This window comes from Zalophus californianus, chromosome 9 (genome assembly GCF_009762305.2).
Source record: "Zalophus californianus isolate mZalCal1 chromosome 9, mZalCal1.pri.v2, whole genome shotgun sequence".
NCBI lineage: Eukaryota > Metazoa > Chordata > Mammalia > Carnivora > Otariidae > Zalophus > Zalophus californianus.
In genome coordinates this window covers 16,303,466-16,331,114 of record NC_045603.1, presented here as the reverse complement: position 1 = coordinate 16,331,114, position 27,649 = coordinate 16,303,466, and the positions used below count along the sequence as shown (strand labels likewise).

Below are 27,649 nucleotides of genomic sequence, written 5' to 3'. Positions count from 1 at the left end.
CCCTGGAATCTGCATTTCTAACAGCCCAATTTATATGGATGTTACCGGTTCAGAGACTGCACTTTGAGAATCCCTGCAAGAGATGTTTGTGGAATGAATACATGATTGAGTGAATGAAAATTTCCCTTAAGCATCCTCTCCCCAAGGGCTCCAAAAATGAGCTTTAGAAAAATCAAGATAAAAAAAATTGTTACCAACATTTACTTCTAGATGAGGAGCAAAAATAGAAGAAACAGGGAGAAAAAATGGCCAAAAACAGCAGGGAACCAGAAGAAGGAAAAGTTAAGATAGATATCAAAAAACTTTCAGGTTACCATCTGGTTTCCTCTTAGCCATTACTGTGTAAACGTATTATGATCAGACCATAATTAAAAATACTATGATGAGACCAAATTAAAAATAGGTTCAGTTTTCTGACTCAACCATTTATTTAAAAATATTCTGGAGAAACACTCTGACTCAGTTAGTCCAAGCCTAGAAAAATTTTCATAAGACAAAAAAATAATAATTATCAGAAATGAATATAAAAACGATTACAAGGAGGGTCACAAAAGCCCTACTTATAATCACCAGAAATTTGAAACAACTTAAATGTTTAACAAAAGAAATTAGATCCAATAAGTTATGGTACGTCCATAAATGGAATACACTATAAAGCCTTTTAAAATGTCCTTACAGGGAATATCTATTGACACAGGAAAAGGTAGAGGATATAAAACATGAAAAAAAAAAATTAAGTCAAAAAACAGTATAAACAGTATGCTCTAACTTTGGATAAAAATCATACACAGATATAGAGAGATAGATAAAAATATAAATATAGCTAGAGTGCTATTTATCAAATGGGGGGTTAGAACAAATTATTTTGAAATTTTAAATTGTGTATTTCAATCATTTCTGCAACAAATACATATTGCTTGAGTAATTCTTTTTACAGATTTAAAAAAAGAGAGAGACATAGGCTATAGGAAGTTTATACTCGCCATTTCTTCCCAGGAAGGAGTAACAAGTTGAAGCACGAGCATTTTTGTTTGTTTGTTTTTTTTAAGATAAGTCTTTTTTTTTTAAAGATTTTATTTATTTATTCATGAGAGACAGAGAGAGGAAGAGAGAGAGAGAGAGAGGGAGAGGCAGAGGGAGAAGCAGGCTCCCAAGGAGCAGGGAGCCCGATGCGGGACTCGATCCCAGGACCCCGGGACCACGACCTGAGCTGAAGGCAGACGCTTAACCATCTGAGCCACCCAGGCGCCCAGCACGAGCATTTTTGTAACTTTCTCCTGGCCCCACTCTCCTACAAACATGGACTACAACTTGGATTCCATCAGTGAAGCATCTGCCCCACCAAGAGATCCCTCTCTTTCTTGGTATTTCCGGGACCTGCTCAAAGATGATTCCCAACTCAGAGAGCCTCCACTTGGAATAACTCATGACTCCACCACTGGGGCAACTGCGTTGGAGAACGACATTGACAATGGATCCACCGTGACCCTGGTCACCCAGCAAACTGCCATTTTTTGGAAACCGTGGCTGTCTCCCCTACCGGCTTTTAATAAGGCGGGTTGCTTAGCAACCACCAGGAACTGGCAAGAAGGCAGAAGGCGGCACCAGTCAGAACTATTTTATGACCAAAGTGAGCTGTGCTACGTGTGTCTGGTTGCATTCAAGGTAACCAAATAAGAGATAACACCCAGCTATTTTTGCATCATGAGGAAAAAATACTTGGCTCCTGACCAGAGGGGCAATTACCTAAAAATCTTGGCAGGCCCCATGGTATGAGAAATGGTAACTGATACGCGGGTGGAAAAAAAAAAATCACTGACCTTCATAAATACTGATGATATGAGGATGGTTGAGGGATGACATGATCTCAATCTCTCGTCTGATGTGAACCATGTCTTGTTCATCCTTAATTTTGTCCTTACGAATGGATTTTATAGCAACCTATAAAGTCAGGAAATGAAATGTTACCCAGAGAACTAAACAGATGCAAATCAGCCATTGGGGGAGTTTGGAAAATAAATACAGATGTTACTTGTTGGCAGAACCGACAATAACCAAAACAAAGCTTCGAAATACCCCCTGTCACGTCTTTCATTTATAGCAAAAACACCCTTCTCCCAACAACAGAAAACATCAGGTTCCAACAGCCTAGGGTTTGGGATGCCGGGTTGGTTTTTTTTTGTTTATTGAGGGGTTTTTTGTTTTTGTTTTTGTTTTCCATAAAGCAGAGGCTGCTTCATGTGGCCAGATCCATTTACTCCAGGAATCCTGATCCTTTGAAAAAAGGAAAAAGGAGAGCTCGGTTTACAGGGTCTGGATGATTAAACATGGATGGGTGAAATCAGTATCACTCAGCTCCACCGGGCAGCTGCCGCAGCAAAGACTAGAAAAAGCTTTACTGCATGGGGCTTCTCGAGGCCAGTTCTGCTCAAACGTACGCTTTCAAGACTCCAGCCTATGCTGTGTTTGTGCAATTGCTCAGCGGCCAAATCCTTCCTTCATTCTTCCTCTTGTCCAAGGACCTTTGATACATGTGACAAGACAAAAAGGCTCTGCTATAGAAAAATCAGGACAAAACAAAGGGAGTGACAGCCAGACTCCCTGCCCAGCCCCAGTAGATTCCCGTGCCAATGTCTACAAATGCAAACTGTAGAGAGCTGCCAGGGCCAACGCACAGAGCAGTTCCTCAAAAGAAACACATAAATAAAAAAGCATTAAAAGACAATGGGAATCTAATAAGGAAAAACGTGTTTGCCAATGGACTCATCTTTGCTCATAAACAAGTTGCTTCGTAATTTAATCCACCCTGGCTCTAAGGGAGGCAAAAAGTACTTTCGAGGGGGAAGGTGTCCATGGGTAACAAGGAAGCCCGCCAACCAATGTGCTGCCATCTCCAAAAGCCTGCTTAGTCCCCTCCAAAGGGGTCCTCCTGTGATGTCAGCTCTCACCTGGACCACCCTCTCCTAGATGAAAGGCACTTAGCCCATCCCTCTGGATCACAAAGGCATGAAGGGCTCCTTGTTCCCAGCAGGCCATCCCCACACCTGGATTAAGACAGGGTGAAGCCTGTCAGCCTCAGCAGGAATGCACTCCCACCTGTGAGCATTAGCATCTTCTGGCTTACACCAGGTCCCCACCAAGCACGATACATGGAAACATTTCTAAAATACAACTGGTCCATCTATAACTCAGTAAGAATTGGGCAGCTATTATTATTATTATTATTATCATTATCATTATCATTATTATTGTTTTGCTACTTGCTGACCTCCCAGCAAATGGGGGAAATGGACAGGCAGGTCCCCATTTTTCTCCTCTTCAGAACCCTCCCCAGCTGTAATGAAATCAGTATTTGTGTCGTCACTTGGCTCTGTACTAGTAGGGATCTAATTCACTGCTTTATCTCCAGGGCTTAACTCCGTGTTGGCACATGGCAGGCCCGAGAAAAGCCTTAGTGTGGGCAGGTGGGCAGGTGCTAGGTAGACAGAAAGGGAAGGGGCGGGGGGCAGGGGTGATGTCTGCCGTTAGGTTATGATTGCCCAGACCAGAGATGTGACAGTGGAACCGGAGCAAAAAAGGAAGAACACCCTAGTCAGACACCACCACCGAGACAGGCACACTGGGAAGCTGCTTAGTTTTTCTTTGGCATCCTACCTGCAAGGGGAACCGAGCAATGGACAAAGCAGACCGGAAACATGGGACGCTGGGCTGTAAACCCAGGGGCCGGCACCATCCTCCCTTAGACTGGAGGCAGACCCCGAGGCTGCATAAAAGGAGGCTGCCCAGAGATGAATGAGCTCCCATCTTCAAGGCCCCTTTTCACCGGGGTGCCAAGCTCAAAGCCACCCCAGGCCCTCCCGACAGCCCCATTCCGTATGCAGCAAGAAAAGTCTCCCTGTGCTTACGTCAAATGTAAAGATATGACTGGAAGGCTTTATTTTGTCTGAGCTGGGACTGTGATCTTGAGAGCTTGTTCTGGGAGGAAGCAGACAGTGAACACACACAGGCCGTGGAGGATGTGGGTGGCTGTTGGACCAACTCCTGCATTCCTCCAGAACTAAAGATGGGCCAGGGGAGAAACCACCCCTTTGATTATGCAGCAGGCTGAACTTGGCCTCAAGGAGGCCCTATTGTCAAATGACAAGAGGCATAAATTCTTTCCCCTTCCAGGGTCAGGGGAGGGTGGTGACATTCTGGGGGGTAAGAAAGTAAGCCCACTTGTCAGTTCCCCCCAACAGTGGAGTACGTTTGCCAGGGGGATGCTTCCAGCCCAGTATGAAAAGGAAAGTGCTCACATTCTAATAAAACCCCACTCGGCACTGAGGAAACTGAAGGGGCTCCATAAATGTTAATAACCATGGTGGTTGCCCCTCCACAAAAGCTTCCCTCTTCCTGCAATGAATTTTCTATTGAAAATGTAAAAGAGGGCTCATTCTGCCCCCTCTTTCAAAGGGTTGGAGGGAAGTCAGTCGGAGACAAATGCTAGAAATCACTTAGAACCATGCAACTGTCAGGGCCAGGGGGAGACTCTCAGTTCAACTCCCAAGAGCAGGGAGCTGCCTCACCCAAGGTTGCAGAGCCCGTTAATGGCAAACCACGGACACAGTAACCCCACAGTAATAACAGCAGCTGGGTGTGGAGCACTTCACATTCGGTGCAGACCTGGTGTGAATTGCTCTTCACACCGCCCATCTTTACCTCCTCATTCAGGCTTCAGCTCCAGGATGCCCTAGGGCAGCCCTCCCTGATCCCTCTCGCCACACCTGCCCCCACTTTATCTTCTTTGGGACCTATCGCACCATCTGAAATTCTCTTGCTTGTTTGCTGTATATTCAGCCTGTGACCAAATCCAGCTTGTGGCCTGTTTCTGTAGGACCCAGAAAACTAAGAATGGTTTTCATGTTTTTAAAGAGTCGTTTATAGAAGTCCAATGCTCTATCCATTGCGCTATGGAGCCACCATAGGGGAAGGGAGGGAAAAATGAAACAAGATGAAACCAGAGAGGGAGACAAACCATAAGATTCTTAATCTCAGGAAACAAACTGAGGTTGCTGGAGTGGTTGGGGGTGGGAGGGATGGGGTGGCTGGGTGATGGACACTGGGGAGGGTATGTGCTATGGTGAGCGCTGTGAATTGTGTAAGACTGATGAATCACAGACCTGTACCCCTGAAACAAATAATACATTATATGTTAATAAAAAAAATTTTTTTTAAAGAGTCGTTTATAAACGGAGACAGAGATCTATAAATGTACTCCTGTAATGTAAGGCAGTGCCTGCTTCCTGAAGTCCAGGAATGAACTGGCCAGCACGCAGGGAAGCAGGGTTGCCTAATGGTCAGGGGCATGGCTAAGTCCTGGCTGAAACCACTCACAGCTGTGTGACCTTGGGCAGGTTGCATAACCTTTCTGTGCTCCAGTTTCCTCATCCCTCAAGGAGGTACCCTGTGAGGATTTAGGTGAACAGGGGAATAAGATATTCCCACTCGAATCAAAAGTCTGTCTCAAGATACCCACTTCAGCCTCTGGATTTGGACTGTTCATTCACTTCTTTCTTTGGAGCACCTTCCAGGTACCAAGCACAGCGCTGGCACAACCCAAAAGGGAACCAACAAGATTCTGTCCCAGCCCTCGAGGCTGGGGGGAGGGCGGGGAGTGGCAAAAATTGCACAAATAATTACGTAATTTTCCTCACGGCCAAAGGCTACCGAAGACACCAAGTGTGGCATTCTGGGGAAAACCTCCTCTCCAGTTTTCCTCAGTCCTCACCCACATCGACAAAGAAAGACGGAGCTAAGGAAAGAAGGGCCCAGCAGGCGGAGATTACCAAATGTCTGAAATCATACACCCTCCAAAAAAAAAAAAAAAAAAAGTCCAATTTGTTGCTACAGGAGCCAAGAGATGTCACTCACGCCTGCAAAGTGACGGGAACTCACACGCAGTACAGCCCCTTTCATAAATGTCCCAAGTCTAGACAGCACCGTGTGCCTTATAAAACGTCTGCCTTGTATAAGGCCACCCTGTGGTTTAATGTCTGAACCGTCTGCAGCAGCAGGTCTGGCCAGGGACCTGTGAATTCTGCCCTGCGGTGCCTGCCTCTTTAAGAGGCACGCTCAGCCCAGCCAGCCCCCCAGCCCTGGGGAACCTGAGCAGGCCCCACCCCCTCTTCCTTCCACAGGCTTTTTCCTTTTTGGAATAATCACCACAAACCACCTGTTCTGCAGCCTGCTGGGCGTCCTTGGCCACAGCGGCTGCCGCCGATGTTAAGAGCTGGGTGGCCGGGCAGGTTCTGGGAGGCAGCAGGGTACTGCGAAAGCTCAGGCTTTTGCTGGCTAGCTGACCTCAGGTGAGGTCATCAGAGCATCGCAGATCTGTTTCCTCATCTGTAAAGGGGGGCTAGGAAGCCCCCCTTCCTTGGGGCTGTTGTAAGGAGTGGGAATAATGCGAGGAAAGTACCTGGCACACAGTAGGTGTTTACTGAATGGTGGTGACAATAGATGAGGCCTGGCAGTAACAGGGTCCTGGACCATGTTTTAGGGGTGATGAGCCCCAGCAAATCATCTTATAGGCCTCTCCCCTCCCCATTCCCCACACCCATCCTCCCCATCCCCACATTTGTACTGAGGCAAGAGCAGGTTGAAATTTGTACCTAGCCGGCCTGCCCGCAGAGACTAGGGCAGCCAGCCGTCCTCCTGGCCTGCTCTGGGGAGTGGGGGAAGTTCTGGACAGGTGGTATGTTTGCCAGCCTCTAACCAAGAGCATCACAGCCCCCTTCCCTCCGGAGCCACCTCCCATGGATGCTCACTCACTGCCATCTGTCAGCCTGCAGGGAGTGTCCTAGAACAGTGTCTCTCAAACAGGGGTCATGGACACCTTGTTAAAATGCAGATTCTGAGTCCAAAGGTCTAACAGGGGGCCTGGGGTTCTGCACTTCTAGCAAGCTCCCAGGTGATGACAGTGATGCCAGTCCAGGGACCACGCTTTCAGTGGCAAGATCACAGTGCTCTGTCTTTGGCCCTGACATATCCGCATTTTACAATTAGTGGCAATATTCTTATCAGTGGCAGTAACCAGCATTTCTTAAGTGTCAGCTGTGTATTAGGGGGCCTTACTTATCTCATTTAATCCTAACTACAAGCCCATTTTACAGGGGAGGAAACTGAGGTACAGAGGAGACAAATACTACCCAAACTCACACAGCTTGTGAAAGAGAAAGCTAAGGCTTCCACTGAGGCAGCTGATTCTAGAGGCTCTGGGTAAAGCCGGCATGGATGGCAACCATGGCAGGTGACAGACTCTCTCCCCGGATCTCAAAGAGTCTCCAAAACTCGGTGTGATGGGACCCCTCCAAGCAGATGAGGTTTTATAGGGTCATCTGTGAGGCAGCCAGGAGGCAGCATTTGGCGTCTGAGTAGCAGGGAAGAAACAGGGCCATAAACACGGCATTAGCATCACTTAGTAGGAACAAGTTTGCATTCTGATCTGGGCAATGGGAGCTGGCAGCTTCCCTGCCATTCACAAGGTGTGATCTCACCCCCGGCCACGTTCCACGGGAGCTGCCCGGCACTGAGTCAGCAGCTCGGGGATCTTTTCTCACCCAGGGGCCCGGAGGCCACTTGCAGCGGAGATGAGCAGCCAAATCAAGTTGGAGGCCAGTGTAGGGGTCCCCACCCATGTCTGGTTGATGGTCAGAGTTCGGGGCAAGGCACGGTTTCACACCGGCCACACAGAAAGGCTGTGCACGGCCCATCACCGCAGTGGTGCCACCCAGGAGGCCATCCTGCAGCCAAAGCCCCTAATTAATTAAATGACCTCCAGCTCTTTGTGAGGAGCCTGGCCAACTCAGGATAACACTCGAGCAAGTTGCCATGATGCAACCGACCCCACAGGGACCCAAGCCAACTCCTCCACGGGGCCCATGGGCCTCTTCCTCTCTGGCCTGTTGATTCATGTCATTACATGGATGTTTTTTCAGACAGAAGCAGATTAGGAGCCAAGAGTTGTATCAACAGGCGCTGAGGAGATGCACCCCGACGCCAGGAAGTGCGGCATGTGGAAGAAGGAGCTTTTTCTTCAAAGAAGAGCATCCACCGTGCACCACCAGCAGCCCTTGAACCTTATAAAAGGTCCTGAAAATGGAATCCTCTTAAGGTGGTTCTCCAGCCTCGATTTCCCAAAGCTCCCCATCAGAGATAATGTGGCCTCAGATGAGGCTGCTTTTTCCCCCGCCATGAAAAATGTGTTCTATTTCCAGGGGCGCCTGGGTGGCTCAGTCGGTTAATCGTCCGACTCTTGGTTTCAACTCAGGTCATGATCTAGGGTCGTGAGACTGAGCCCTGCACCAGGCTCGGAACTCGCGGGGAGTCTGCTTGAGATTCTCTCTCCCCCTCTCCCCGACCCCTGCCCTTCTCCCCTGCCTGTACTCTCTCTCTCCCTCTCTAAAATAAATAAATAAATCTTTTTTAAAAAAATGTGTTCTATTTCCAGAATTTGAATAGCGAATTAGATTTTAATCTGATGGGCTTGCTCAAGAGGACCTCAGAGAGGCCGGGACGTCTTTATCTACAGCCATAGGCTTCCCTTGCTCCCCACACCTCCTCTTCAAGGCCTGGGCTAAGCATGTCATTATTGCATGGGGTGATGCCACAAGGGAAGTGGAAGTCATGGCTCAGAAACTGTGGGCACATTTACACTCCCTGTACCACCAGGGGTTTGCAAACACCAGATAGTGGCCACAGCTGGGCAGACAGGAATCAAAAGAGCGGCAGGAAAAAAAAAAAAAAAAAAAGCCCATGGAAAGTTCACAACAGTGGCAATGCCAAAAGCAAGCAATGAGCCAGATGAGAGCATGGGATCTGATTCTCTGGGAGAGCAGTTCCTCCCTCAAAGAGTGCTGAGCACACCGCCTGCATCAGATCCGGGGGTTGGGGGGGCTGATTGTCAAAATGCAGCTTCCGCCCCCCCACCCCATCTACTGAATTCCAGCATCAGCATTTTTTACAAGCTTCCCAGGTGGCTCTGCTGCACTCTGACGGTTCTCAAACGTTTGAGAACCGTCAGAGTAAACGCGGCCATGACGGCACTTCTTATTCCATAACTTAAAGGCTGCACAGTCATATTAAACATGAGATGATTAATGAAAATTAATGAACTGCCCATCCATATAGAGGGGAAATAAAAACAAGCTGCTTTCCTGAGGGGACTCTGTGACCTGAATTAATTTAACCCTGGCAAATGGGAGGTCTGCTCCCTGGGGACAGTTTGCTCAGCGTGGACCTATGGATGCTCGAAGGCCCCAGAAGCTGGCTGGTAATGGGGTGCACACATGCTCTGCACACAACCTGGGGCTCCCATACCTGGAAATGTAAATGTCTCCAAAGGAAGAGAGAGGAAGTGAGCCCTGGAGCCTCCGGTTCGGCCTGCTCTGTGACAGAGGATCTGGCTGGGGCTGCAAGGAGCCTCCTCTCACCAGGATCCTCCAGAAGTCTCTCCAGGCTCTGCCTCAATGAATGATCCCGGGGCCTGCTGCAAGCAAAGGCCTCTGGAAGCACAAGAGATGGGACCCAGGCAACAGCAGTGCCACAGAGGGTCTGAATTCACAAGGCTGTTTAGCTGGAACCCGAGTGGCCAAGCAGCTGTTTATTTTTGGACTTCCACATTTCCGAAAGTCAAATGCAACCCCAACTCAGAATTCTAAAGTGCAAGCTGCTTTTCTTCGAGGTCCCAACTGTCCCGGGGAGGGAGAGGAAGGGCCGGACCAGAGGGCCGATGCTGGACAGCCTCGACTGGTAGCATCTGATCGCTCTGAAGCTGTTCATAACCCAGCTTGAATAAGCATAGGGTTGTGCAACTTTTATTTATCAACCTCCGAGCCCAGCAGAGGCCCCGGCCAGAACAGCTGGGAAACCACATCAGCACCTTGGCCTTGTCCTCAGTCACAGCAACTTGGCCAGGCGCCCCGGCACATAGGTACTCAGACCAGCACGCCAGAAGCTTAGTTCCCTCCTCTGCAGATGAGGATGCCAACAGTGCCAACCCCATGAGGTTGACGGGTGGGGGGGGGGGGGGGGGCGGTCATAGAAGGTTGTGTACAGCACGGAGGGCGGAGAAGGCACAGAGGCATATGGCACCAGGTGTAATAATCAGCAGATGTTACAGCTGCAAGGACCTCAGGATGTTCCATGCCAACCCCCTCATTTTACAGGTGAGGAAACTGAATCCCAGGGAGGTTAAAGCACAGGCCCGGGTTCACGGAGTTAAGAGCAGCATTGGAGCCCCAGTCTGGGATTAATACTCAGGGCAAGGAGTGCTCGCCAACTTCCAAGCACCTGAGAGGCAGGCCCCAGCGCGGCCAGGCCCCCGGACTGCCGAACTACGAACAAGCCGAGATGGGGAGTGACAGATAACTCCTAAGCGTGCCGGCAAATTATGACCCTTTTCACAGCACGGCACCTCCCTCTCGTGCCAGGGGGCTGCCCTCCCACAGACAGAGGGCGTGAGACATGTCTTCAGTTCAATTCAGTCCAGAAATTATTCCAATTTCTGAAGTCTGATTTGATATCACACACGAGTAGGCGTACTTGGGAGGTTTTTATCCCATTATTTCTTAATCCGCTGAAAACACTGCTTTTAAATATTAACTTCGGGCTGCTACCGAATCACTGACTTGGGAACGATGAACAAGGGACGCAAAAGACCTAAGAACCAAAATTAGTTTTCCAAAGGGGGAAAAATTTAGTCGACTGAATTTAGCTGATCCACGTGAAGAGAACAAAGAAAAAAAAAAAAAAAACGTGTTTAATTCTTAAGATGGTAAACTATATAGAACATGCAAAAAAAAAAAAAAGCATGGCTTTAAATTCTATTGCGTATTCTAACCGTGGATGATTTTATAAATGAGCGAAAGGGGAAGATTATTCAGATGTTATTTTTATCACGACAAAAATTCTTGTTCGGAGAGCTGATTTCTTGGCACTGAGAGTGTGAGAAGACACACCGGACAGGTAAGGAACAACTGTCAGGCTGTAATCTGTCCCCTGGAAGCTCTCACTCTCCATTACCCAGAGAGTTAGCAGGCTGGGCCCTGCTCCAGAGCCCCACTGCAAACCTCCCCCAACCCATGCTTATCAGCCCACTAATTACTCCCTACTAACCTGCTGGAGAAGCTTGTCACAGCAGGGCCTCCAGCTACGCAAGCACAGCCCCAGACGATGTCCACTGGACCCCCAAGGAGCATGCTCTGTCCCCAGCAGGTTAGCTCTGTGAGCTTCATCCAACACCCACCACTCAGTTCGTACCCTCAGGGAGACTGGGGTAGGGGTCTGTGGCTCTTACAGGGACCCCAAAGAACAGCCTGGGCAGAGAGTGAGGTGCTCCTGGACATTCGTGCTTGTCATTTTCTCCGCCGGGACCCCTCCACACACCAATTATCTGCCACTAATGTCTTCAGCTGATGAGCTCCTCTGTATCCATTCCCCGCGATGGGCCCCCCCATAATGCACGTACAGGTCCGCTTCCCTAACCTCGGTCGCCATTCACACAGAGACCATTTCTGTTGTGTTCACCGTATCGCCAGTGTCTCGCAGGTGCCTGGCATATTCGACGCCAAAAAGCTGTGGCTCAAAGGGACTCCCAAGTATTAAAAAGGACCCTTAACATTTTGCTAAGTGAAATAAATCAGACAGGGAAAGGCAAATCCTGTATTATCTCACTTACATGTGGAATCTAACACGGCCAACCTCATAGAGGTAGAGAGTACTGGTGGGTGCCAGGGCCCAGGGCGGGGGGGAAATAGGACATGTTGGTCAAAGGGCACCATCTTCCAGCTTTAAGCCGGATAAGGTCTGGGGATCTCACGTGCAGCACAGTGACTACAGTTAACAATACTGTCTTAGGTACTTGAAGGTTGTTAAGAGAGTAGATCTTAAATGTTATCACCATGCATGTGTGCACACACACTGATGATTAGGTGAGCGGATGAAGGTGTTAACTAACCTAACAGTGGTAATCATTTTGCAATATATCCGTGTATCAAATCATCGCACCATACACCTTAAACTTACATACATTATATGTCAATCATAACTCAATAAAGCTGGGGGGGGGGCGGTAAGGACCCTTAAAAAAAAAAAAAGTAAAACCACAGCAGGACATCTTATCAGTCCAGAGCCACCTGCCACTGACTCTTCTTTGACTTACTCATCTCTCAAGTGTTGAATCCCTACTTGTCTTGAAATCACTGAGCCTGAACTTGCTCATCTCTAAAATGGAGATAATATGATGGTGTTTAGAAATGGGGACCTTGAGGGTTGATTAGGTCCTGAGGGTGGAGCTCTCATGAATGGGATTAGGGCCCGTAGGAAAGAGACCCCAGAGAGCTCCCTTGTGCCTTCTGCCAAGTGAGGACATGAGAGAAGATGGTCATCTATGAACCAGAAAGGGGGCTGTCTCCAGATACAGAATCTCTGGGGGCCTGATCTTGGACTTTCAACCCTTTGAAACTGTAAAATATAAGCTTCCATTATTTATAGGCTAATAAATAAATAAAATGGAGATAATAATAGTACCCACTCCAGAAGGGCTGGGAGATAATTCACAACAACAGCTAACAGTAATCCTAATAATTACAGACTATCAAGCCCTGACTATGTGCCAGGCACTGGGCACCATCATGTTGCTCAACCTTTCACTCGTTAAATTCTTGCAGAAAGATTATTATTTCTGCTTCTCAATGAATATAAACTGAGTCTGAGACAGGTGATGTAACTTGCCTTAGGGCACACAACTAATAAATAGGGAAGCTGGGTCTCACAAAGCCCAGTAACCATACTCTCAAGCTCTGGATCACATCCATGAAGCAAGTACCACAGCACCTAGCACATAGCGGGGATCTGATGAATACGGGGCTGAATCCGAGTCTCTGAAGATACAGCCTTGTCTCCACCCTAAGTCTTGTTTTAAGCTAATTTTTAAACTGCTTCCATCTTCAAAAGCACATCCATTGGCGTTCCTTGCTTTTCTCTGTGAGGCCAGCCAACACAGTCGGACAAGAGGCAGAATTGGAGAGGGGGTCTGAGAGGTGTGTCCTTAAAAATGATGCAGTCATAAGTCAATTCTCCAGCAAGCAATTTGGGCAAATCTGCTCTGGATAAGGCACTGATCTAGGCCCTGCCGAACATGATCCAGACATTCCCTTCAAGTGGCTTACAATCCTACTGGAAAGGGCAGTGGACATGGGGGCTCCTCCCTGTCCAGCACCTATTCCCCCTTCTACTGATAGAAACACCCTGACTTTGCTCAGGGGATCCCAGTACGTGCAGTTTTAAAGAGAGAGTCAGTCAAGATAAAGCACCCTCCCAATGCCAACAAGTGGACCCATGATCCTAGGATTTGGCTAAGAAAATTCTCTCCCCCCAGAATTGAGTTTTGAGTGGTCTGAAAATGGCTAGGCCATTTATCCCAACAACAACCTCTGAAAAGAACTAGTTCCTTGGGGCTTCCTTGGGTTTTGTCTCTTCCCCAGCCTGGTCCTCTGGGATACACCAGACCTTCCAAATTCATTTTCTCGTTAATGAGTCACAGAGTCCATTTCTGTCACTAGCAACCAAGACCCCTAACTTCTACCGGGAGACATCAATGGGTTGGTGTGGGAAGAGAGAACCTGCTGTGCTTGGGGCTATAGAAGTCAGAGTGGGCTTCTGGGAGCAGGTGAGATGGGGGACTGGACCAGAAGATACATAGGCTTTGGCCAGACTAGGACACTACCAATCAAGATACTTCACCCTCCTCAAGCCAATAGGCAAACACATGGGCCTAGAGATTGGCCAAGATGATGCTTTTTCTAGGACTGTAAGACCCTTCCCACCAAAGTGTCTTTTTGTGAGATCACAGGTGAACTGATGTAGGCGTGCAGAGATGGAGCCTCCTGAGAAGTCCTTCCGTGCATCACCCCCCACCATTTCTACCTCTGTGTCTCACTCACACTCCTAAATAAGACCAAAATTGAGTCTCACTTTGCTCATTCATTTTTCCATCCCTAAAAAGGACACATCCCCCACTGTCCCCTTTGCTCACACATACTGCATACCTACACTCAGTCACCTCCTTCATGAATTGGGCCATGTCTCACTTGACCGGTACATGTCAAAATGCCAATCTTCAGGGACCATCCAGATGTAATTTTTTACAATAATTTCCTCTCGCACCACAATAAAGCCATATTAAATTGTTGTGGAGTTTTGCCTTTTTTTTTTTTTTTCTGGCTGGTTGGGGGTTCAATAAGGATTATTTTGACCTATTTTGCAGAAAAGTGGAGAAAGTCTAGCCATATTCTCTGCCAAATAATGTTCACATCTGTATTTACCAGTTGTTGTAGACTGAATTGTGTCCCCCCAAATTCATATGTTGAGGCCCTAACACCCAATGTGACTATATTTGAAGGCAGAGCCTTTAAGGAGGTAATTAAGGGTAAATGAGGCCATAAGGGTGGGGGCCTGATCCAACAGGACCGTTGTCCTTATAAGAAGATGAAAAGACACCAGGAGCATGCACACACCCATGATAGAGCATGTGAGGACACAGTGAGAAGGTGGTGGTCTACAGGCCAGGAAGACAGGCCTCACCAGAAACCAACCCTGCTGGCACCCTGATCTTGAACTTCTAGCCTCCAGAGCTGGGATAAAATTAATTTCTGTTATTTAAGCCACTCAGTGTGTGGTATTCTGGTATCCACCTGAGCACACTAATACCCTGGTCCTTGTCCAATTGACCTAAATCACAGACAACATATAATCCAACCAAAGGGAGGGTCATTCACGGTCAATATCAAGCATAGCAGGGAGAGCCTACAGGATAGGAACCCTCACTGCCTCGTTTATCCCTGTGTCCTCAATACCTAGGAAAGAGTCTGACACCACAGCAGACATTCAATAAATAGTTGTTGAGTTGAATGTAATCAGACATGATGACTATTGTCTTAACTTTTCTAAGAATGAGAACACCCATCCACTCACTACCAACCTGGCCCAGCACCTACAAGTTGCTAAAGTCAGACAACCTACCCAGATGATATCCCGGACTCCACTCCAGTCCATGTCACTTCTGTCCTTGTGGGGAAGATCACAAGCCCAGGGGATGCAAGACCACGGTGCGTAAAGGACCCCCACGCACTGTGCATACAATGCCATCCCACTTCACTATACTCTCCCCACCAGCCCCTGAGACAGGCTCCTCATTTTGCAGGAGAAGAAAACGGAGACTGAGAAAAAGGGACTCCCCAAGTCACAGGTCATAAAGGCCACACCCAAGTGTCAACCGGGGACTTAGATTTTGTGGCCAATGCTGCCTCCACTGGGCCACACCTGTTCCCACAATTTCATCAAATCCACAGAAGCGCAGGGTAAGGAAGAAACAGCCTGAGTCCGGCATTGGGATGCTTCCTTTCTCGGGAAGTTAGGCCTGGGGGGAGACTAGCTCAGATATCAGACTGTTCAAATTTCGTGGACGATCTGGCCGGGGAGCTAATCAGAACAATTTGGCTGTGCGGCTAAACAAGGACACCCCTTCCTGGATCGAGCACTGCCTTGATGGCAACACTTCATAAGAACCATTCCCTTACAACAAAACTGTCAATCCCAGCAACCGCAGGCCAGAAACATCCCAGCTGAGCCCCACCAAGCTGCTTTCTGATGTACTGTACACACAAATACCAATATTCCCCAGATGTTCTCTATGTAAAACATTTGGTTTGAGACACAGCCCTTCTTTCCCAAAAACCCTTACATTTGTTTAATGGACTCATACAGTTCAGCTAAAATGTCCTGGATCAGACATCTGAAGCCAGCCCGGCTCTGATGCAAGCATCCCATCTGCAGAAAAGACGAACAAGTAAATAAGACAGTCTTCCCCAAGATTTATGCTCCCTGCATCTTTAAGCAGGTCATAAAATGTAAGCTATGTATGGCTAATAATGCAAGTTGCTTTCAAGTGTGTTTCTGAGTCCATCTCCGAATTAATCTAAGACTGATGTTCCAACAGAGAGTGGGTCTGGCATGCTGAACAAGAGGCCACATTCTGCTTCTTACTCCCGCAGGAAAGTTTAAAAAATCAGTCATTTGAGTAACCTTGAGGTAAAGGTAGGTTTTTCCTGGTTTTAGTTATTCAAATATAGCAGTATCTCCTTTCGTTCCAATGCCACTGACCCCCTAACCCACACTCCGAAACACAGGTAAGAGACGGTGAAATGGAAAATGTTCTCCCTGAGTGACCCTGGCCAGCCTTGCTCCCCCCACAATGGCTCATCCTGTCACATGAAAAACAGAAGTTCATGAGATGCACGGTCAGGGCCCGTTCAGCTGTGAAGATTATTAGAGGAAAGGAAATGAACCCTTAGGAAAGCCACCCAAGAAATGTCATTGAATCCACGCACTGAGCCCCCGCAGACAGCAACCCACAATTTTCCTACTAATATTTATAATAAGCTTGGTCACAGCAAATCTTTGGGGAAGTGAAAAAATGGAAGGAGAAAGCCGTCAGAGGGAGCCTCACTGACAGAACCAAGACAGGGCAACTAATTTTTACCTTCCATCTTTAACTTCCGTGTCTTGTGAGTTTTCAGTATTGGGCAGGCGTTATTTTTGCTATCAGAAAAGAAGTCTATCCTCTAAAAAGGTCACAGAAAGGAATGAAAGTTGATGAGGGAGAAGACAGACAAACTATAAATAACAGACATGAGAACCCCAAAATAAAGTTCTGAGGACCAGTTGGGAGAAGTTCCCCCAAAGACATCAAGAAGAGGTCTAACGTTCAAGTACTTCGTTTTAAGAAGGAAAGAAAGTGTAGGTACATTGAAAAAGATTTCCATAATAAATGGCTATAATTTTTTTTTTTAAATTGGCTATTAAATGGGTAAGTTCCAATTACCTGGAAAAATACACTTGGAGCTCTCTGTGATAACTTAGTATGTCCACTTACCAGGCACATCAGATTAACCAGTATTCTCCATTTCTTTGACTGAGGTTCATGGCAGGTTGAAGACAAGGGGTTGCACCTGCTACTCTCTCCTTTCCCTACAGCCTTCTTGTTCAATCAGCCAATTACCCACCATCATCCCAGGCAAGTCAACTGCCCCAATATGGCGGCCTCTACAGTCCATGGAACGCCTCATCTTCCAACAAGGCCAGCAAATCATGACATGATTGTAAGCCCTTCCACCCTGAGGATAAAAAGCCCCAGATTTCAGACTTTTCTTTACTCTCTTACTGCCAAGAAAATGCAAAATGCAGTAAGATAACACACAGAAAATACCCCGGAGGGGTCCCAACAACGCTAAGTGCTCCAAAACGCTTTTACGATTATAGTTAACAAAGAGCCCTTATGCAATATGTGTAAGAAAGAAGGGGACTCCAATTAGACCTTCAAAATCTTGAGAGGTCGAGAGGACAGTGTCAGAGGGCAGAGTGAGAAGGGGCTGGGAGAAGGGGAGCAGCTGGGGCCACTTTCGAGAGGACATTTCAGGTCACCCCACTAAAGAAGTCCCTCCAAATGTACTTCTGTAGCCCCCAGGGAATTGATTTTGCAGGATGGAATTATTTTGCTGAAATAAACAGACACACAAAGGTCGCTACAACTGGGGCCTAAAAAGAAAACAAGCCAGCTGCCGCATTTACGGGCAGCCTCTGATGCAATAGGAGCAAAAGGTCCGGGTCCAGGTCCAGGGGGATGGCTTTGGACACACCAGTCCTCCCCAGAGAAAGAAAGCATACCAGGGGGCAAGGCTGGGGGTTGGGGGAGGACTTGCCTTCCTGTGGGTAAGGTCTCCACTTGGCCAGGCAAGGCTGGGGGTTGGGGGAGGACTTGCCTTCCTGTGGGTCAGGTTTCCATTTGGCCAGGCATTGATGGAGACATCTTCAGGAGGGCAGACCTGGGACCTCTGCAGTCAGCATGCGCCAGCCGGTGACCTAGGGGACTGTTTAAAAATGTTGGTGCCCGGGCACCATCCCCAGAGAGCTTTTCAAAGGTTATTCTAATGCTCAGCCAGGACAGAGAACCAGTGGTGTAGCGGGAATTGCCCTCAGCAGGGTCGGACGGACGAGAGTCAGCGCGGCCTTGACCCCTTGGGCAGATCAGCTACTCTTTCCCAGCGTCAAGTTCTTTAACTGCAGAGTGGTAGTTAACAGTCACCCCATCACAAAGCTGCTGTGAAATGAGAGGATACATGTCAGCGGCCTCCTTCGGTGTGCCGTGCAGAAGGCACACACGTGCACCCTGTAAGTGTCAACCTTTCTCTCCTTTCAAGGCTCTTGCAAGTGGGTCAGGAATTCCGGGCTGCTCCTAATCCTAAGGGGTTTCCTGAATTGCTAAGTGGTTTTTAAAAAGGTGGGGGAGAAAGGCACATCTTTCCTTATGCTGGATCCCCACCACACATATAAAATTCACACACACACACACACACACACACACACACACAGGCATGCACCCCTACTAGGTGAAATGGGCATATTCTATAGTGAAACTATGTAAAAAATCGAGAGTCACAAGCAGCAAACTGAGGGAATGCCTCGTTTCTAAGATCGGCATTGCTTTTCCTGTCCAGAAGAAAACCTATCCGGGGTGAGACGCTTTCTCAGAAAGCCCCTGCCTCACCCTCATCTCCCCCATTATGCCAAGTGCATGTCTCTTCCACCTGGAGGCCCTGTACAGGGCTGGCACATAGTGGGCCCAAGGGAATGTCTGCCAAATGAATGAGTTAATTCTGCCCCTTAAGGCCAGGGATGGACATGTGTAGATCAACAGAGCTCATAATGCCCACCCATGTTAATCCCCTAAACAGGCATTGCATAAACACACCTGAACTTTGATTCCAAGCAACTGGCAGAAAAGGATAGGAAGGTCCATCCAACACGCACAGGAAGCAGCTGCTCAAAGGCCAGTGACCGTGAGCAGCAACGTCACCACATCTCAGGGTTTGAATCCCACCTACACCTGCAGATGTAGGCAAGTGACTTAATTTTCTGTGCCTCAGTCTATCCACTGTAAAATGGGAATAATCATGGTGTGCACTTGCTAAGGTTACCATGAGGGTGATTTCAGGTCAGTGATTTAACACGCATGGGCTATAGCCAGGTATAATCACTGCTATGCAAATGTCTGCTATTATTACTACTCCATGGGAGGATATCAGGCAAAGAGATCTCACGTTTCAGGCCCACTAAGAGAACCCCAAGATCTGAGAGCCTTCTGGTTATCACAAGAGAAGGTATGGACCGAAGAAAGTGGGGTGCTGTATTCCCAGATGAATACAGCAACTAGCTTCCCAATGTCCAGCTGAGTTTTTCTTTTTTTTTTTTTTAAAGGTTTATTTGGCGGGGGGGGAAGGAGAGAGGGAGAGAAAGAGAGAATCTTAAGCAGACTCCCCACCAAGTGCAGAGCCCGATGCGTGGCTCGATCTCGCGACCCTGAGATCACGACCTGAGCCAGATTAACCTACTGCGCCACCCAGGCACCCCAGAGCTGCGTTTTCCAAAGTGCAGACCATGGACCAACCCCATCACATCCACTTGAGTTGCTTGGTTAAAATGCTGCAGATTCCCAAATCTCCCTAAGTCCCACCCCAGCCCAGCTGGATCAGACTCTCTGGGGTAGATGCCAAAGATGGTGCATTTTGACAGGCACACCCAGGAGGGTCACAAGTCCCCTCAAATTTAAGAACCATTGGATTGGCTAAGCTAGAGGATCCATGTCTGTATCCCCCGGAGCCTCACACAATGCCTGACACAGAGCAGGTGCTCAACAAATACCAGGTGAATCCATGCAATGGTTATAACTCTCGAAGTGTTCGTTCAGTTTTTTGAAGGCCCACTATGTGTAAGGCCCATACAAAGCAATGCTGAATCAGACTTCATTCATTCATCTAAACATCTTTACTGGGTGCTTTACAACATGCCAGGCGTTCTAGAAACAAGATACAGAAACAATGACGAATGGGGTTGCTGTTTACAGATACTGACAAGTGCCGAGTACGGAGCTAATAAAGCAGAGTAAAGAGTGGCACGCGACTCTCATTAAACTCAGCATCTAGAGCAACTCTGCCCTTCAGAATTTCTGTGATGATGGAAAAGACCTTTTCAGCACTGTCGAATGGTAGGGAGGCACTAGCTACAAAGAGTTATCAGGCACTTAAAATGTGGCTAGTGTAACCAAGGAACTGAAGTTTTCATTTTAATTGTAATTAATTTTAACAGCCACCCGTGTCCTTATTAGTGCAGGTCTAGAGGCAGAAGAAGAAATGGAAACGGGAAATGATAACACACGCATTATGTACTACAGGGGTTGGGAGGGAGGGGGGAGTGCTTAGAGCACCATGTGTTATCAAATGCCTCTCACCCAATTACCAGATGCCCTAATGTTCTCTGGCTCCGAGAATTGAAAGAACAAGGTCAGGTACAAGGCATGGTACTTGGGCTGGAATTTTTATAGCCCATGATCAGTTGGAAGAGGTATGCAGCCCAGCCAAGCCCCAGAGACTGTGATTTGGGAACACACTGCCACCCGCAAAGCCTGCCCACAGCTGCCAGAGAGATCTCTTTCGGCCCCACCGCTCTGTGGATGGTCAGTCATTCTGTCCTCGGCTAGAACGTCCCACTGGGCCCAAGACATTGCACGGATTTTAGAAGATTTCCCCGCTTCAAGCCTAAGTACAAATACAAGCCTCCCAAATTCCACCGGAAAATTGGTGGCTAATCCAAACATTTCATAAAATTAGAACTCATTGTGGGGCTGAAAGGAATTCAGGCTGTGCCGCCACCAGAGAAATGGAAGATATTTGTTATAATTTTTTCCTTCATGAGCTGTTTTAAGAAGCAAGTGCTTTTTCTGCTTGAAATAAAGAAGGCACGCGGGGTGGGTGGGGGGCGGGTGGGGAAAGAGGGCGGTGGGAGGAAGGGGAGAGTTTTTGCTTTTGTTTTGTTTTCTTTGTGGTTTGCAAAAAAGCATCACCAGATGACAAATCGGAGGAATCCTGCCTGACTCCCTCATCCCTCAGCTAGCAGAGATAATAAACCTTCCTTCCCAATCCCGGCGGCAGCTCGCTTTTGTAAAGACGGTGTTTTTCCTGGAAAAGGGGACTTTTGCTCCTTCATTTTCTTCTTGGGCTTTAGCCCCAGAACATTCACATCCAGAGATTTCATGAGCAAGGAGGATAGCCGAATCATTCATTCAGGCATGCGGGCACGTGTGTCGCCAACATTGATTCACCAGGCACTGGACTAGGTACTTGGGCTACATCAGCAAGCCAAAGTGATGAAAATCCCTGCTTGGGTGGTGGGAGCGTGCATTCTAGTGAAAGAAGATGAACAAGGGAGGATTCGCTGCCAGCCACTTCAGAGGTACGTGGGAACAGGACGTGAAGACCCGCCAAGGGCAGACTCTGGAAGAAGCGGGAAACGGGGCTCTGGGAGAGCAAGGAACCCCGTCGTCTGACTGTCACTCACCCCTTTCGCCCAGAGCAGAGCAGTGTCTGACACACAGCTGGCCCTCAACAAATACTTGTTGAGTGAATGATGAGGCCTGACACCAAAATCGGTCCCAGAGCTCTCATCTTACAGATGAGTTAGGCAAAGCTATCGAAGGGATGGATCTTGCCCCAGCTCATGCAGCTCAAGTTGTGGCAATGAGGGGACTGAGCCCAAGCCTCCTGACACCAGTCCCAGACTCATGATGCCCCACAGCCATTCGGCAAGTATTGACGGCATTCTTATTGTGGGCCAGGCCCTGAACTAGGCACTGGGAGGACACAAATGAGTAAGGCACAGAATAACTGAGATTATGGGACAGAGTTCCTCCAATTACCATTTTCACAAGCTTGGAGACAACTTCTCTGAGCTTTAAGTCTGGGTTCAACGGGTGTCTACCATCCAGCATGCAGATAAAAAGCCAAAGGGCTTTTTAGGTAGCAGGAGGGCTAAAGAAGCTTCCAAGGTCCCAGACCCATGAAAGGCTACGGAACCCAGTGGTTACGACCATGACCCTGATGTCAGACAGCCCAGTCCTAAATCCCAGCTCTGAGACTTTGAGCAAAGTCATTGACCTTTCTAAGACTCCTCTTCCTCATCTGCAAAATGAACATCCTAACGATACAGAAGAATGGGAGAGAAGGCATGTCAAGTACTCAGAACAGCACCTGGCATACACCGGTCACTCAATAAATGTTTCCTGCCATTAACACTGTTAGGGAAAGGACACTCCATCTGCTCTGGAGCATCCTACACACTCAAGCAGGTGCAAAGGACTCAGGGGAGATTTCCACTTAATTCCTCTCCTCTCCAGGATTTCTGCTACCAGCTGCATGCACACCCATTCACACACCAGTTCCCTCCCTGAACGTCACATTTGATTCTCTCTGGAAAACCTATCATTTGACCATGAGGAAGATGCAAGGTAGGGTTCTCCCTAAAGTGAGCACATCCCTGCCCTGCCTTTCCATCCAAACACATTCACACGCTGGGCTTGGAGCTGGACGGTTAGCCTCTTCCCTCCCACTCCTTCTGCTAGCTGAAGGAAAAGTTCACTTTGAAATCTACTAAGAACCATTACAAGGTAATTACATGGCATCTGGGGCCACTGAGAGTTTCTCAAAGTTTGTGGGTATCTTTTTTAATTGACTCTGAGAAAGTCAAGGCTGGCTGCATGAGGGATGTACTTGAGGCCAAGGGATGAAATTCCGAGAGATTAAAACAACACACACATACTCACTCACACTCACAGACACGCACCAGGGAATCGGTCTCCTTAAATGGACCAGCTAAGACGGGTTAAGTGTAGGGGGCGCCTGGGTGGCTCAGTTGGTTAAGCTACTGCCTTCGGCTCAGGTCATGATCCCAGGGTCCTGGGATCGAGCCCCGCATCGGGCTCCCTGCTCGGCAGGAAGCCTGCTTCTCCCTCTTCCACTCCCCCTGCTTGTGTTCCCTCTCTCTCTGTCTCTCTCTCTCTCTCTGTCAATTAAATAAATAAAATCTTAAAAAAAAAAAAAAAAGATGGGTAAGTGTGGGCCACAATAATCAGGATCTGAAATGACCAGAGTAGCCGCAAGTTCTAGAACCAAGAGGTGGTTGAGTCGCCTTGGGGCAGAGGTTGTATCTTGCTCTTTATTTTCTCCCCGGTGCCCAGCACAGTGCCTGGCACACAGGAGGAGCTCACCAACCATCTGAATAAATATTTTTAAAGGCTACGTGGGAGAGGCAGAAGGAACACTTGCCACAAGAAATAAAAATGACAGCAGATATTCCTACTCCTTCTTAGGAAGCTGTCTAGGCTCCTAGACGAGAGCTGAGACAGACTTGAGTTTCATTCCTGCCATCCTCCCCAAGTGACAAAGAGAGTGGCCCTGGGCCTCAGTCCCCTCTGCAGGGAGGTGGGAATAGCTGTAGCATCTCTCCCTTAGAACAGGTCTAAGGACAAGGACATCCATCAGGTGATGTAGGTGAGGCACTTACCCCGAGGCCTGGCAAAAATAAAGTGCTCCCTAAAAAGGAGTTTGATCAATTGATCAATTGACTCCCTCCTTAAGGATAAATTAGTAGTAAACGCATGAGTCAAGTCTTCCTTTTAAGTGAAGCTGCGAAAAATACCTCTTGCCCTAGGAAGAGGCCCTCCTTAGTCTTTTCCTCAACCCTCGAGTCTTGCCGCCACCCCACCTGTCACCAGGCTGAAGGAGCTGAGCCCTCCCGGGATGCCAAGTGCCCCCACCACTGCTAAAGCCACAGGGAGAAAAAAATGTGGTCTCCAGGGAGAGCCACAGGCAGGAACAAGAGCAGAGCCAGCCTGGGCTCTGGCTTCCCCGGGACCCCAGGGCAAGCTCTACCAAGCGCTAGGTATGTTAGGGATAAGCAAAGATCCCTCTAAGCAAACCCACAGAACATGAACTCGCCCTCCTCCAAACCCCGGAGAATCACAGCTCACATTTACCAAGGACTGGCTACGTGTCAGACACTGCTCTCAGCACCATTCCTGGATCCACAGGCCCACGTAGGAGGCATGTCCTACTATTCCGTCCCATTTTATACATGAGAAAACGGATACATTCTTGGAAAGCGAGAATTTTCTATCTCACGCAGAGTCTAGGGCAGAACCCACCTCACAGACGTGCTTGACAAAGCACCGCCTGCCTTGGGCTGAAGGGGGTGCATGCGCATCTGACGAGACCAGGAGCCAGGAAGGAAGAAGGCCTCCCCAGTGCAGGCTGACACTCCACATGGGGAGACTCTCCTTACACTTGTCAAAGCCTGCACCAGACAATCTGAAAAGAGTTTTGAGAAATAAAGATACTTCCCTTCCCCCGCAACAAGCCTCCTTCTGCCAAAAATCAAGCAACAGGAAATGAAATCTACATTTCACCAATTTCATTCAGTGAATCCCAGGATTCTCTTTCTGTGAGCTTGGAGACCAGTCTGTCTCAGCCCCTCGATTTACAGGTGAAGAAAGGGGGCTCAACACTGGGGTACCTACTACACGTGATGCACAGCACCCAGGCTGCCCAAGGCGCAGGCACGGCCGATGGGCTGTCCTCCCTTCCCCAGGAGGGTTTCTTCCAAGAATAACACTTAAGGAGCATTTGCTGTGGACCACACACGTTTCTAAGACCTTGACACACAGCGCATTTATCCTCACCACCACTCCCATTTCACAGATGAAGAAACTGAGTCGGGCGGACCATCTCAAGGTTGCACAGGAGGTTCAAGCGGGCTCTCAAACCCAGGGAGCCTGGCTCAGAGACCATGCTCAGAACCCACCCTCACACTCCCTTTCAGAGCCACAGATGGGATCATCCACTTTCCTTCCACCATCCTGGAGAAAACACAAGAGCATCCCTGCGAATCATCCCTGAGCGGAGCCCGATTCTTGATGAAACGACAAGAGCCAGCAAGGACTCCCAAACCTGCAGCAATCTGCTGTCCTTGTAGCTTTGGAGCTACAGGAATAGGAGAGCTTGACACAAGCAGAGGGGTTGGGAGGGGATGGGGAAGGGATGGGGCCTTTAGGACATACTAAGACAAAGAAGCAACTCCTTCTATTTCCCTGGGAAATTGCCCTCGGGCCCTGAGCCACTTGACTGCCATTCCCTTCCCCTCCCAGGGAAGGGGGAACCTGCCACAGCTACCTCCTAGCCCCTTCGCCCAGAAACCTCATGCTGTCTCAGTATCTCTCATGAAAGTAAGCGACGTGGAATTCTTGAGTTTAAAAGGCAAATCATGATGGTGTTTTTTCCAGACATACATTAACTCCGCACTCCAGCCGGTTTACAATTCTTAAAGTACTTGATTTACAACCCAGGGAGAAAATGTTTTGAAAACCTTGCAAACGTACTTTGCATCTAAAGCTTGCCTACTCTGCAGAGCTGATCACCAGGCTTCTCAGATGAGGGGCTGGGGTCTCCTGGGAAGATGTGAGAGTGTGGGAGCAACCTCCCAAGGTGGGAAATGGGCTCCCTCCCCCTCCCCCTCCTCCTCTCTGGTAGGGGTGCAGGGCCGCAGCTAACAATGCTGGGCTCTTGGGGCGCCTGAGTGGCTCAGTCGGTTAAGCGTCTGACTCTCATCTTGGTTTCGGCTCAGGTCATGATCTCGAGATCGTGGAATTGAGCCCTGCATTGGACTCTATGCTCAGCACGGAGTCTGCTTCAGATTCTCTCTCCCCCTCTCCCTCCTGCTCATGCTCTCTCTCAAATAAATAGATAAAATCTTTAAAATTTTTTTTTAAAAAAGTGGGCTCTCCACACCTGTCCACACAGTGGTGAGGAGGAAGTGACTCAGAAAAGGAAGAGGGTGGGGACCCAAGGGGTCTTTCCTGCTGCCTCCCATGGTCCAGAGCTCCCCCTCTCAGGATTGCTGCTGCACTTCTCATTCATTCATTCATTCATTCATTCTTACTGAGTACCTACTATAGGCAGAGCACCAGGCCACGGGCCAGAAAGCAGTGAGGAGTACGACAGCTCCCCTGCTTCCTTCTAATGGGGGAGGAAGGGGAGGGTATACACGGACAAATCATCGAAGCCGCATAGTTTACGTGTTCTGAAGGAAACGGACAAAGGGCCAAGACAGAAGAACGAAGAAGTGGGAGTTTGGACACTGGGAGGAGCCTTGAAGGATGTGGCAAATTCTGAATTTAGTCCCCACACAACCCATGGCCGGGTTTTAAGCAGGGAGAGCCACGATCTAGGATAAAAAGACCACCAGCTACTCTATACTCTATGCTGGTACTTCTCACCAGAATAAATAATAATACCAGTCCTGGTTTCCTAGAGCCTGCTAGGCACCAGGCTCTGTGTCGGAAGCTTCCAAATTCTACTTCTCACGGCAATCCCACTTGGCCTAGGATGCTGAAAGCTGCACTTTCTAGGTGAGAAAACAGAAGCTCGGAGAAAACGTGTAGCTTGCCCAGGGTCATCTAGCTGCCAAGTAGCAGGGATGAATTTGAACCCAAGTCCGTCTGGTCCTACAGCCATGATTTCTTCCCCTACACCTCATTTAGATACTACCTTGCATTGTTCCCAGATTATTCCAGATGTATGACTCACATGCCCCAACTAAGTCTCAGTATCTCGGTGCAGGACTTGTCATGTTCTCCGAAATGACCAACGGTCCTGAGCACTTAGGAAGCACTCATTCAGTACATCGGGTTTACTGCTAGATTAAAAGGAAAAGGAGGCATGTCAACCCCCTACATATGTTGAGTCTTTATTATGTGTTTCTAGTATGTTGTGTCTGAATATGACTACTCAGCCACAGAGCAGGGAGGAGTGGTGGACAATAAGAAGAATGAGGAAGACCACCAGCAAGTGCTGCCAGGTAGGGATGTGGGGATCATATACACACAGGGCGCCCCATGGAGAGACAAGTGAATGGCAACCCGTTCTCCCAGAGCCACCCGTCTGGGGGCTGCTTTGGGCCAGGAGGGGAACCTTTTCAAATTCATCCACCTCGAGGGAAGCCGTTTTCTATTTCAAACAGATGTACCTTTTAGACTAACCACAGCCCCAGATGCACTTAATATACATCTACTGTGTGCCAGGCACTGGGCTAAAGGCTCAGCTACATCACATCATCTTATTGAATCTTCTCAACAGTCTGGAAAGTAAGAACTGGTATAAGCCCCGGATGAGAGAACAGAGGTGTCAAGGAGATTAGGAACTAGGCCAAGGTCACACCATTGTCAAGCTGTGGGATGGAATGTGGAAGTGGGCATCTGGTTGACCATGGCACACGGGACACTGCTTTCCACTTCTGACACAAAATGAGCGTGAGCGTTCTGGGGACCCACAGATTGGAATCTTGAGGGCCTGACAGATATGAGGCTTCCACTCCCATCCCCACTCCCCACCCACTCCCCTAGGCCCTGCCTTGTTTTGTTTTGTTTTTAATAATAACTTTATTGAGATCTAAATTACATATCACAAAATTCACCCATTGAAAAATGTACAATTCAGGGACTTCCAGTATATTCACCGAGTTGTGCAACCATCACCACAATCAATTTTAGAACATTTCCATCCCTCCAAAAAGAAACCCCACCCCCCATTAGCAGCTACTCCCCATTTCCTTCCAACCCACTCAAGCCCTAGGCAACCACTCATCTACAGTCTGTCTCTCCGGCTCTGCCGAA

At 48.4% G+C, this 27,649-nt stretch overlaps 1 protein-coding gene across 3 annotated transcripts in view; it reads right to left on the bottom strand.

Moving 5' to 3' along the window:
* NUAK1 (NUAK family kinase 1) overlaps nt 1-27,649 on the bottom strand; it is a 72,357-nt gene that overhangs the window by 37,443 nt on the left and 7,265 nt on the right. For 2 of the 3 annotated variants that reach the window (XM_027593060.2, XM_027593061.2), the window contains exon 2: nt 1,821-1,941. In XM_027593060.2, the coding sequence (XP_027448861.1) occupies nt 1,821-1,941 (121 nt within the window). Of the gene's footprint in view, nt 1-1,820; nt 1,942-9,354; nt 9,693-27,649 lie in introns of those variants that run through there. The other variant, XM_027593062.2, reaches the window with a different exon arrangement.